A 12,490-nucleotide genomic window follows, 5' to 3' on the forward strand; every position below is an offset into this window, starting at 1 on the left:
TTATAGTAGCCACTGGTAGCCCATATTGGCAACTTCTCAAGAAAACTCGGTAATTTTAGTGAGAGTGCAAGATACAGAAGACGCTCATATTCTAGAACCTTCTCTGGTCTTTTAGCATGTCCAGGTAAAGCATTTCTCTCATTGTTAGTATTTTTTTTTTAAGTTTGAACATGGGTTCGAACTCGCAATCCTTGTTTTCGTAGTCAGATATATCTGTGTTTCTACGGGATATGTGCGTCTGCAATTGCCACGGCAGAAGTCTGTTGCGGTTATATACAATTCCGCTCATGTAACAGGGACAATTTCCTGTTCGATTTTTCAATAAGAAATCTATATATACCATTAAAAATTATCAATAAATATAACAAATTTATATGAAATTGTCGATGCATTTGTTTATTTCTGTCTTTGTCAAAATTGCCGCGGTTGAGAGTATTTTTCAGGTGAGGTACATTAACCTATACCATGCTTAACTTCTAAAATGTACTGGTCTGTCATTCGGTTTGGCCAGTACCATTTATTATTCGAAGGGGTGTTCACTGAAAAATTACTGGCTTAATAGCGACCTGTGCAGACCAAGATCAGCCTGAACGGACGGGTACAGGCTGATTTTGTTCTACACTGGTAGCACAGTCACTTGCTGCCAGCAGGCTAAAGGCTAAATAAATTCTTTGCCAGAAATAGTTTTCGTAGATTTATTATGCAAGATCCAGATCATAAGCTTATTTATAGTCGGCATCGGTATGCCATATGGGCGATTCCTCCAGAAAACGTTTAGTAATGTAGATGGGAGAATAGTGCAAGACGCAGAAGAAGCTCCAACTCCAGAAGCTTCGCTGGTTATTTGGCATGTCAGGTGTAAAGCACCCATACATGGGACTGTTATTAGTTTTGGATTTTTGGCATGTTAACCATTTTACTATTTATAATGGTAAACAATTCCAGTATTATTAAAAAATTTGTATATTTAAGATATTTTATTTGAATAAGTTGATTGTGCGCCGAGATATTACTACATACTTATCCAACGTTCAACTGTAGTTTACATTGAAAAACAATAACATGAGATGTTTTTTATGTAATCATTATTTTATTTTTTCATAGAATAACTAAGACTTATAGCAGAATAATTGCACCGGCGTGTAAACTATATACATGTAGATCACGTTGACAGGAGAATGGTCAAAGTCCTTTTGATTTCGATGGGGTCGGCATCAGAATTGATCTTCCCTATTTTTCTAGAACACAGTTTTCTTCATCATGGCACAGAATTCTGAAAATATATGCAAAAGAGTAAAGAATAAAGATATCAACTATCACCATATTGCTGATAGCCACACAAACATAATATTTAAATTAATTATTTCCTCACAAAGCAGTCTTAAAGATAGGCTCGGTCTTGTTTTGGTGTATTAAAATACTTCTGTAAAAATAGCCTTTTAAACCTTTGGTATAACTTATTTTTTTCTGGTTATTTTCGTAAAGTATAAGACAAGATATGTTTGACGTCATGTGTAATGATAGTATTGTTTTTAAGCGAAACCTTCGCAGAGGGAATGACAGTATAGAAAGCGAAACTTTTGCAGAGGGAAAATTTATTTAAAGTCCTTATGAACTAAATAAAGTAGCTAAACTGATAACCTGACACAAAGTATATAGTGATAAGCCTTATTATAAAGTTAAGAAAAACAACAATTTCATGAAAAGCCCTGCTGCAAGACCAACATTTTCCCCATAATTCCGTAGCGATACAATGTTGCGAAAGAAAGTACACGTGTACTGCAGCTCTCTCAACACCCTCGCCGTCTGCACTCCCAATTAAAATAAAGGTTGGTTCCAAATTTTGAACATTTGATTGAATTACGGTATGTGAATGTATTTCTTTTACAAATTGCGGGTTGTGCTTCCCAAACAAACGCAGACCGAAATACAAAACTTGTAGAACAAGTGCTAACGTTCAGTCTGTCTACAAAACAACAGTCTATGTATTATTCTTCTGAAAACCAAACTCATTCTGAAAAATTGCACACAATTCAATCAATTAAGTGATGAAAAGTAACCATATATTTGCAGCTTTTTGGAAGCACAAGTATCACAAAAACATGGCTGATTTGCAAAGGGATGGGGATGCGTAAAAGACAATATAAGACTTTCCGAACATTGTACAATTTGAATTTTAAACATGGTCATTTTCTGGAGAAAAAAAAATAGTGAACGCTTTCTTTCAGTCGTGCTGTATTTAAAAAAAATCTTACCGTCGTAGTCAATGTTGCCATCATGGTTAGTGTCAACACTGTCCATTAGCTGGTCAAGGTCCACCCTAATACCAATTTTCTCCATGCAATACTTGATGTCATCTCGCGTAAGGACGCCATTGCCCGAGATGTCGTAGATTCGGAAAGCCTCGGCGTATTCTGCCTCCTGATCACGGAACTTGGTATAGCTGGAGACGTAATCAATAAAGCATTGCCAAGAAATGCCGGTTGCTGAAATTTATTATAAAACGATAGAAAACGGAGCAGAATCCGTCAAAAAGTTTGTAGTCAGAACTAATTTTGACTAAAACTTCGTTTGTCATAAGATAGCGTTACTTTTAGACACAAGTTTGAAAGTATGAAAAAAACTGCGATATTTGTTGAAGCACAGTGTTGCAATTATTTTGAATATCAGGATTCTATTTTAAAAAATATGAAGCCAGGGTTTTTTGACTATGATGAGACAGTTTCTGCGATATACATTAAACGTAATTTTAACGATAATTCATGATAAAAAGAAATTTTTAGTTTCTATTTAAGCTTATTTGTAGTCCTCTAGATGACTGTTAGTAAGTTTTAGTTAAATGACAGCGCAAGATACAGATATAACTTCTATTTCAGACTTTCCCCTGGTTCTTAAGTATGCCTTGTGTGCAGCCCCCATACACGGAACTCTTTTCCGAATGTTAGTTATTTTAGTTGGTGGAGCTGGGGATCGAACTCATGATGCCTGGTTTTGTAGTCAGACAATGTTAGCACTGGACTACTACGCCAGCTCTGCGATGCTATCCTAAATCTTTTAGAAACTAGAAAATACTTACGGTCAACACTGATCAGGCCAATCATCTGCTGGATCTCTTGGTTGCTTGGATTCGCACCTGCACGCACAAGGGCGGCTCTCAGTTCGTTTGAGCCAAGTACGCCATTGTGGGAGTTGGTGTTGAAATAGCTGAGGAAGCCTGCAGAGTAAATCAGATGTTGATCAATAAACTAAATAAACGTACACAATGAATAAATGGATAAATGGATAATTACAAATTTTTGTAATGGAGTTGGAAATGTAAAATAAAGATTTTTAACGGAATGATATAAACAGTTAAAACAAATGGTTTAAAGCTCCCTAAAATCAATTTTTAATTCACGAAGTAGTCATTGACCCAAAAATATACTGAACTTTGAGTGACGTCGAGTCTCAAAATGCTGCATTCCTATTTGTCAGTTTCAAGATTGTGAATTAATTGATTCAATCAAATGCTTTTCTTTTGGTCCCGGCTGCTTAAAACTGTAGGGTTAACGTTACTGCGGATGAACACGTTTTAATTAATGATACAGAATAAATGAGAAAATGAGAATCAAAATAAATGACGTTACTTACCAGCATATGTGGCTGGGTTACACTGGTAGAGAGGCTGGAAAAGGGATCAAAATAGTAATAAGCATAAGAATAATTATATTCAACATTATAACTAAAGCTAGAATACGAAACACGTACCTACGATTATAATACTCTACAAAAAAAAACAAAAACACAAAAACAAAAACAAAAAACAAAAAAAAAAAACAAACAAAAAAAAACCGCTCTCTTTGCAGATAAACGAGATCTCACTTAATTATCACGAGATTTAATATGACTTCTCTATATACCGCAACACATGTGTGCGCGCTCCCTAAGAAATAAAACCTAGTGGTAGAGCGTCCGCTTCGACTGCGGGAGGTCGTGGGTTCGATCCCCGGCCGCGTCATACCTAAACGTAAAAAATGGTACTAGTAGCTTCCTCGCTTGGCGCTCAGCATTAAGAGGATAGTGCTAGGACTGGTCAGCTCGGTGTCAGTATAATGTGATTGGATGGAGTATCATGCCATGTGTCTACGGCGTGATATTCCAGTGAGGCAGCACTATAAAGTTGAGCATTGTGCTCACTGCTATAAGTAGACACCGTCGTTTATATGACTGAAAAACTGTTGAAAAAGACGTTAAACCCGAACACACACACGCCCTAAGAAATAAAGAAATGCGGTCGCGAAAGTCTTGACATGCATGCCATCAAACAGACATAGTGTAAACATGATTTATTAATTATTCTAACACGATCCGCAGCAATTGCTATATAAACATATAGCGAAATCGCCTATACATGAATCTACGATAAAATATGGATGGCTGTTACATTTCACCCCCCTATGATTGTAACATAAGAGATTCTACTTCAGTTCCATTACATACGAATTATTTCAGGGCCAAACGGTTGAAAACAGCATTTCAAAAACATAAACATAATAAAAAGTCATACTGACCTTTGTGTAGGTCCGTAAAACACGCTCTGATCTCTACGAGCGAATTCAATTAGCTTAATTATGATTCAGCGGTGACGTCATAAATGTATGACATAAAGTGTGACGTCATAATGATGTGACGTCATATAAAAGTTAATCTCGTCACTCGTAATACAGGGTCAACTCGCCTATTTTGATGATTCTGTTCATAATTAGTTTGCGAGCTGTTAGATTACTAATTTATAAATACTTCTCAAAATTCTGATAAAAAAGAAACAAATATGTAATAGTTATAGTATGTGTGAGAGTGTGTTACCAGGATATATCAGAGCTATACATCGAGGGTATTTTTCTCTGCACATATCGTCGAGGCCGGTAGGCCGAGACAGATATGTGAAGAGAAAAATAACGAGATGTACCCCTAGCTCTGATATATCCTGGTAACACACGAGCACTACATATTATAACTGTTTTATCGCATAGTTTATCATTAAAATTTATATATCATTTTCATTTAAATTTGTTTATTATTATTTTTACTATTTTGATTCCCTTTCTGCGCCTCGCTGACTGAAACACTATTAAAACTTCTGTTTTACACGGTGGCGATACCCTGGGTATGCAGGGGTGCAAAATGGCGGCAGAGTCTCTCGATTCAGGTAACATTTTTCATTATTACTGTCTTTATTCTTAACCAATTTTAACGAAATAAAGACGAGTGCCCGCTCATAAGAATACTACATCCTCGGCTATAAAGCTTAGGCTCCTGAGTTTCGTAGTTTTTGTGAAAAGTGCAACGGCGCATTCTGACGGAAAAATGCAACTGCTATGTAGGGGGGCATTTTTCTAAAAATAACTAAATCAGCTATCCCCGTGTGTTTCGAAAAACGGCTTGTGATGCGGGACCGGGCTTGACATGTTCCAAAGCTGTTGTAGAACTTTAGCGAGTGAAATCGCCAGTTTTCGGCAATTCCGGGTGATTGAAAGGAAATGCTATGTGGGGGAGGTGTTTTCATTGTGTTATGTGGGGGTGCTTTTGACATGTGGGGGTGACTTAACTGGCTGCTAGGCTGCTAGATGCACGCAGTGATATGATCATTTGATATATAATAACGTATATATAATATGGATAGAAATTATCTCAGTGGAAAAAACTTTTCAAGAATTTTTTTATTTTGAAGGTGGATATGAAGTAAACATATAAATGCCTTCTACGGCAGACACATTTGGGTACATACAGTATATTTATTAATTATAACGTAAACAGAAATATATAGTGAAAGTCAAAATCGTAGCATGATATTTCAAACCGAATCTTGTATATTGTTCCGGACAGAAATTTAGCCTGTGTATGTGAAAGAGTTTGACCCATCAAAATACTGTTCGAACGGCCAGTTATTTCCCCTATGCACTAGCAGTAAATTTATACGGGCCAACACGGTTCTTGCAATTGAAGAAAAAAAGAATTAAAAGGTTCTATTCAATAATATTATGTTTTACGTGCAGTTTCTTTTTAAAATAAGGAGGAAGAAAGTGATATCGAAAATGTTTAAAATCGTTATTTAGACAACTGCTTTACCACTTAGAACCATAGAATATTTTAAGTTTCAACTGTTATGACTATAATAATTTCAGTACAATACAACTTCTAATGTCACCTTTAATATTTTTTTCAAATTTCTTTAAAAGAGTTTTTATGAATGTTAGCATCGCTGTTCCTGGCTGTGGAGATGCAGCCGATCAATTGATATAAACCCCAGTCGCAAAATTTGCAAAAAATCCAACAGTGGCAACGGAGATATAATATGTTTTTAGTAATACACGTCGGGGTTAGTCTTATTGAAACAGCATTTGTATTTCAAATTAAATTTTACTATTCTCACATGACATTTGCACCGGTGGTAAACGAGATCGTAAAGCGTTTTCTTCGTTAAGAAGTCTTTATCGTATAATAGCAGTTTAGCATGCACTTGCTATTAGACAAGTTAACCTGTTCTCAGCCGAAGTAATGGTTGCTGTTTTGTTCATGGAAAATGTTAAAATGTAAAGAGCAAACTATTTTAAGTTGCTGTAACAGAGTGACAAGTCACACCCATTAACTGTGCATACTGAATTTAGACTGATCGGAGATCATGTAATAACAGTTTGGTGATCATCTGAAGTTCACTTTAAGCTAGTGTAGAGATTTTTAAACTGTCAAAATGTGTATCCCCAGTGGATGAAACTGGTAGAAGCCGTGCAGTTTCAGTGACTACAATTATGTGCTTAGAGTGCGCAATCCTAAACAAATTATCCTCTTTTTTTACATTATTTTCTCGATAGTCTCTTATGCATTAAAGTGCTCATCAATCTATAATCATGCTTAAGAGATATTTTAAAAACGATTTTTCTCCCTTGCTGAGAAAATAAAACGGGGATGTTAATGTTAACTTACATAAAAGAAACATATATTGCAAGGGCGTAGCCAGAGGGGGGAAGGGAGGGATGCGACGGGTGCGATCGCACTCCTCCCTTTTCGGCAAAGCTTCCATTTTTCATTATATCAAAATACCCTTGAGTGTCCATTCTCTTTCTTTTCGGCTCGCTACGCTCGCCAACTTGCCTATATTTACTATTATTGGCGATGTAACCTTTATATATAGTCTTTATATTAAAGAATATGATTTTTATAAAAGCCAGAGCATTACTTTTATGCGAAACTGATTATGCATAACTATTTACCTTTTCACAATAGCGGAATGAAATGTATAAAAGGGACAGTTTACATCTAAATTGATTTTCAAAAAAAAATGATGTAAAATAAATAATGTAAACTTTGTAACTGAATACTATGAAATTTATTAACGGTGTTATGTGAAAATTTTAACGGTGTTATGTGAACTTTAGTGTAAAAATCAAGGATCATATATCAGTGAAAAATTGTTTAGCGGCAGGACCCGTGCCTAGGTTGCTACTCATTTTATTTAGAAATGATTTTAAGAGTAATAACTCTGCAACAATATTTCGAGCGGACGTGCCGATGATACGCTCCACAAGGTTTTATACCAAGCACTTCCTACTATCATTGAAATCTTGACTAGAATTTTGAAATGAAGCGTTGACAAAAATATCTAGCAGGGCTTTTCCCCCCTATAAATCTACCTCCAGTATAAAGGTAATCCCAGAGCAAAGAAAAACAATGTCCCTTTTCTGAATATAACATTCCCAAATTAGTGTTACCTTTTAGGAATTTTGCCGGTTTAAAATAGTTTTGCTAATTTGTATATATATTTTGGACATTAAAACAACAGTTATACTGTTAAACAATTACTGAAATGCAGTCCATTAATATTTTACATTAAAATATCTTTACATAGATTTTGTTTATTTGCAAATTTTCTCAAATAAAACAATTTTCAAGAGCATTTTTCTAATTTCACTGGTGTTGATGGCGTTCCCAAAATGATGAAAAAGGACCTGTCGAAATAATTTCTGTCTCTAATAATTAATTCGTCAAATCATTCAACGTACAAGCCATAACTTATGAACAATATAGACCTGCAACTATCATACCTAAGACGTTTCAGTCAAATCACACAAACAGTATACCAGGAGAAGTAGTCAGAACATTTTTTTCAGTAAAATGAATAATGGACATAACTCCGGAAAAATATTTCGAGCAGTATGTACCAACGATATGCACATCTTATTTCAATAAATCTCTTAGGCTTCAATGAAATTTGGAGATGCATTACAGAAAAAAATCTCTTCATAGACTTTATGTATGATAATCAAAGGGCCATTACTCAGTACAAGATCATTTAAATATGAACCTCGTGATACATGCTCAGCTAGAATTTGTACGGATCATTCCTATGAAATGTTTTCAAATTCTGCTAATTATAAAGAAGTTCGGACAAATTTCATTCAAAAACTACTTTTAAGGGACCCTAACTCCACAAAAAAAATCAGAGGATACGCACAACAAGGCTTCATAATATAATTTCTGTGAAGTTCCGTTTAAATCCCAGCAGAGGATTTTGAGAAGCTAGATCAGGCTATATGAAGAAGGACAGACGGACGTACATATGACGAGGGCAGAAAATAACTGTTTCAAATGAAACGGGAAACATAGTTTATGGAACTTTTGTAGAATTACTATTTTTTTTAAAGTAGAAATCTTATTCTAAGTACATGTATACAAACACTTTACTCATGCTTCTCTTCTAATGTCTTATGAGAACATTCCTATACTAACATTCATTTAAATTGTCCCAAATTTAATTACTTCCTATACAAGCATAGAACATAACCAAGACTATGTTTCATTCAGTCTGTTTATATTATACTTGAATGACGTTCTGTCATGTGGAAGACAAGTATGTTTTGAGAAGACCCCCAGGATTTAGAGCACATTCACAGTTCATTGTCCACATCAATTTAAGCCGACAATGTCTATTATGAGGATGCATGATAACCATAACAATGAAACAATAATATGTCGTGCGTACAAACATGAAAGAGTAAGTAAATGAAATTTTTTCTGCGAGAAACTGCAAAGTTGATTTATAATGGTACATTCGTATTTTTATGTCCGTGACAATCTGTCGATCGTTCAAAATCAAATTATATTGCACGTAAAACTCGGGGTTGCATCGTTATAAAATGTACAAATGCTTTTAACGATTTAGTATGATGGAAAAAAAAAGATACGAAGAAATTAAACATAAATATATCTAGTTAAACCTTTCTCTCTTTTTATGACTTTAAAAAACTAGAGGTTTGCGAATTTCGAGAATTTCGAAATTAATTAAAGTTTATTATGTAAAAATTAGCTATGAAATCTGCAGTAGATCTATATATTGAAGCTTCACTATGAAAAAAAAAAAAAAAAAAAAAAAAAACCTTACGTAAATAGAATAGGCAGCTTATAGTAATTGGATAAATTAATGGTTTATATTTCAGGTACAGCATAGAAAAAAAAGATGAAGAGTAAGCGCTCATCAAACCTAACGTTGAATGCCAACAGCCGGCGTCGTAAACGTACAGCTAAAATAAATATGAAATACCAACTTCAGATGACTGAAATGTATACTGTTATAAAACCGCTCACAAAGCAGTTCACCCCCACATGTCAAAAGCACCCCCACATAACATAATGAAAACACCTCCCCCACATAGCATTTCCTTTCAATCGCCCGGAATTGCCGAAAACTTGCGATTTCAATCGCTAAAGTTCTACAACAGCTTTGGAACATGTCAAGCCCGGTTCCGCCCTACAAGCCGTTTTCTGAAACACACGGGGATAGCTGATTTAGTCATTTTCATAAAAAAGCCCCCCTACATAGCAGTTGCATTTTTTCCGTCAGAATGCGCCGTTGCACTTTTCACAAAAACTACGAAACTCAGGAGCCTAAGCTTTATAGCCGAGGATGTAGTATTCTTATGAGCGGGCACTCGTCTTTATTTCGTTAAAATTGGTAAAGTATTAAGACAGTAATAATGAAAAATGTTACCAGAATCGAGAGAATCCGCCGCCATTTTGCACCCCTGCATACCCAGGGTATCGCCACCGTGTTTTAGAAAATGTGTTCCCCAGATAAAAGTACCCAACAAATTTCTGCATTGGTTTTAAATCTTTGCATTTCATTGGCCAGACATATTGTAAAACTTGTTGTTTAGTTTGTAAAAAAAATCAAAGAAAAAGAAACATTTGAGAAATCTCAGAATTTCATATATTTCATGTATTTCTGAATTTGGCAATAACTATCAAGTTTTTGAAATATTCTAGTTTATTTATTCTTTTACTTTATAAATGTAGGTGTTTGTGACAATTCTTTCTCTGTGAACTGTAAATTGGGGCTAAAATCATCTTTTCTTTGAAAGGAAAAAATTATACTCCCTTGATAGGACCTCAATAGAGAAAAAGTGTTCCGATATATATCGGAACAGTTTTACTGTGCTGATATATATCGGAACACTTTTTTTCTTATGAAACTCCATAGAGATTTCCGTGTTGATATATATCGCAACAGTTTTGTAAGATATCAGCACAGTTTTGTAGTAATAATGTGTGTTACTATGTATAACATGCTGCAAAGATCAAAGGAAAATTGCCGCACTATGCGATAAATATACGTTCCATTGGCAATGCAACACTTTCTAACCATAGGGGGTAAATTGTAACAGCATATGACCCGAATGACGTATTACGCTGAAAATGTAGTACTGTAAAATGCGAATTATTTGCGTTGTTAGAATCGAAATAATAAATATGTTCCAATAATTTTATCAATTAATAAAACATGGGCAGTCGTTTGGATGTGAATAATTAAATCACTCGTGTTGCGCACTCGTGATTTAATTATTACGCATCCAAACTCCTGCCCATATTTTAATATAAAATATAGGAACAGATTTATTATTTCTTAAACAAGAAACAAGTGTGTAAAAAATGTGGTTCGAAAATAAGACATGTGGTTCGAAAATAAGGCACGAAAAATAAGAAAAAAAAATCATTACAATTTAAAGATGTCGAACCAACATGAATGATAATAAACTATTTATGTCTTTAAATGGATATAACAAAAAAAGTTAATAACAAGACTTACCATGATTGTTGCGCAGAAAACTGACTCTGACAAAACCTTAGTTAACGAGAAAATTGTGGGTGAAATCCATGCGATTCTATGGGTTTTATATCCGTCGAGAGTGATTGCATCTTGATAAACCGGAAAGTTCACAACGCTGGGTAGGTTACATGTTATGAACTGGATGGACCAGTATAAACTGTGACGCACATTTAGTTTAAAAGTACTATCAAAAATGTCGAGATACGTTTAGTTGACAAAGCAGAAACTAATATTATAATTTCATTTATCGGGTCAAGGTATTGTGTCCTTTTATTGAATGAACTTGTTGTGTTAATATTAAATACGAATAAAAATTAACAAAGTAACATTTTTTTAGAATATATGATGAATATATATTTTATTTTTGTCAGCAACATCCTTTTACTTTTACTTAGTCCTAAAAAGAATAGAAATGGAATCAGTTGCTAGTCGTCACAGAAACTAATTAGACAGAACTTAGATGTGTCACAATATCAGAAATTATCAAAATGAAAGTGACGTTTATAACACACCCATTTATTAGATGATTAAGTTCGTATTTAAGGCATTGTACCCTTAATAACAATTTCCGGTCTGATAATGTTTTCTCGATAGGCAAATCGGCACTTTTTGACTTAGATACATGGCTTTCCGGAAAAAAAACCCCGCAGAATTTTGAAATTGCATAATTTGTCATTTTTCATTATAGACCCATTACCTTAATGTGTATCATATAAGTGCAGCTAAATTCAACATAACTTAACATTAAACTTCTACCGTGGGACTTCTACGTGGAGAACTTTTCGCTTTGCTTCCACAAATACAAAACTGCCTAAACACCTCACTGAAACACTTTGTTTTAACTTTCGATTTTTTTTTCTCGAAAAATGAAGGCATTAATCTTAAAGCAAAGCTCAATGTTTTTCGAAATTTGTCGTTAAGAAAGTATTCACGTGGCAGGATTTATTCATAACAACACTCATGTAGCCTTGAAAATAAGACGAAGTACCGTCTACTGAATTAGTCACGGGGTGAATAAAAGAAATTTTAGCTGCTTGTGGCAACGTTAAATGTCGCAACGCCGCTAAATGTCGCAACCACCGTTAAATGTCGCAAGGTTGACGTTAAATATCGCAACCACGCTAAATGTCGCAAAATCTTCTGCCGCTAAATGTCGCACCTTTAACGTTAAATGTCGCAAAAATTTGCCCACCGTTATATGTCGCAACACCAACGCTAAATGTCGCACAGCAAAATAAGGAGAGTTAAACAGTCTTTACAACTTTGAGATAAGACTGGGTAATGCATGCTTGATTTTGGAAGGGCTGAATTGACCTTTCACTCTAATCCGCACGTTTGCTTTTCAGTGGT

At 34.8% G+C, this 12,490-nt stretch overlaps 1 protein-coding gene across 1 annotated transcript; it reads right to left on the bottom strand.

Annotated features, from left to right (window-relative positions):
• Nucleotides 1–1,087: 1,087 nt before the first annotated feature.
• On the bottom strand, nt 1,088–11,273 carry LOC123536107 (calmodulin-like protein). The gene is made up of 5 exons (XM_053528605.1): nt 11,120–11,273; nt 3,631–3,664; nt 3,077–3,214; nt 2,256–2,486; nt 1,088–1,273 (listed from the first exon to the last, which is right to left on the bottom strand). The coding sequence occupies exons 1-5, from the start codon at nt 11,120–11,122 to the stop codon at nt 1,239–1,241; spliced, it is 441 nt and encodes a 146-aa protein (XP_053384580.1). The 5' UTR covers nt 11,123–11,273; the 3' UTR covers nt 1,088–1,238.
• Nucleotides 11,274–12,490: the final 1,217 nt, after the last annotated feature.

This window comes from Mercenaria mercenaria, chromosome 17 (assembly GCF_021730395.1).
Source record: "Mercenaria mercenaria strain notata chromosome 17, MADL_Memer_1, whole genome shotgun sequence".
NCBI classification, from domain to species: Eukaryota; Metazoa; Mollusca; class Bivalvia; order Venerida; family Veneridae; genus Mercenaria; species Mercenaria mercenaria.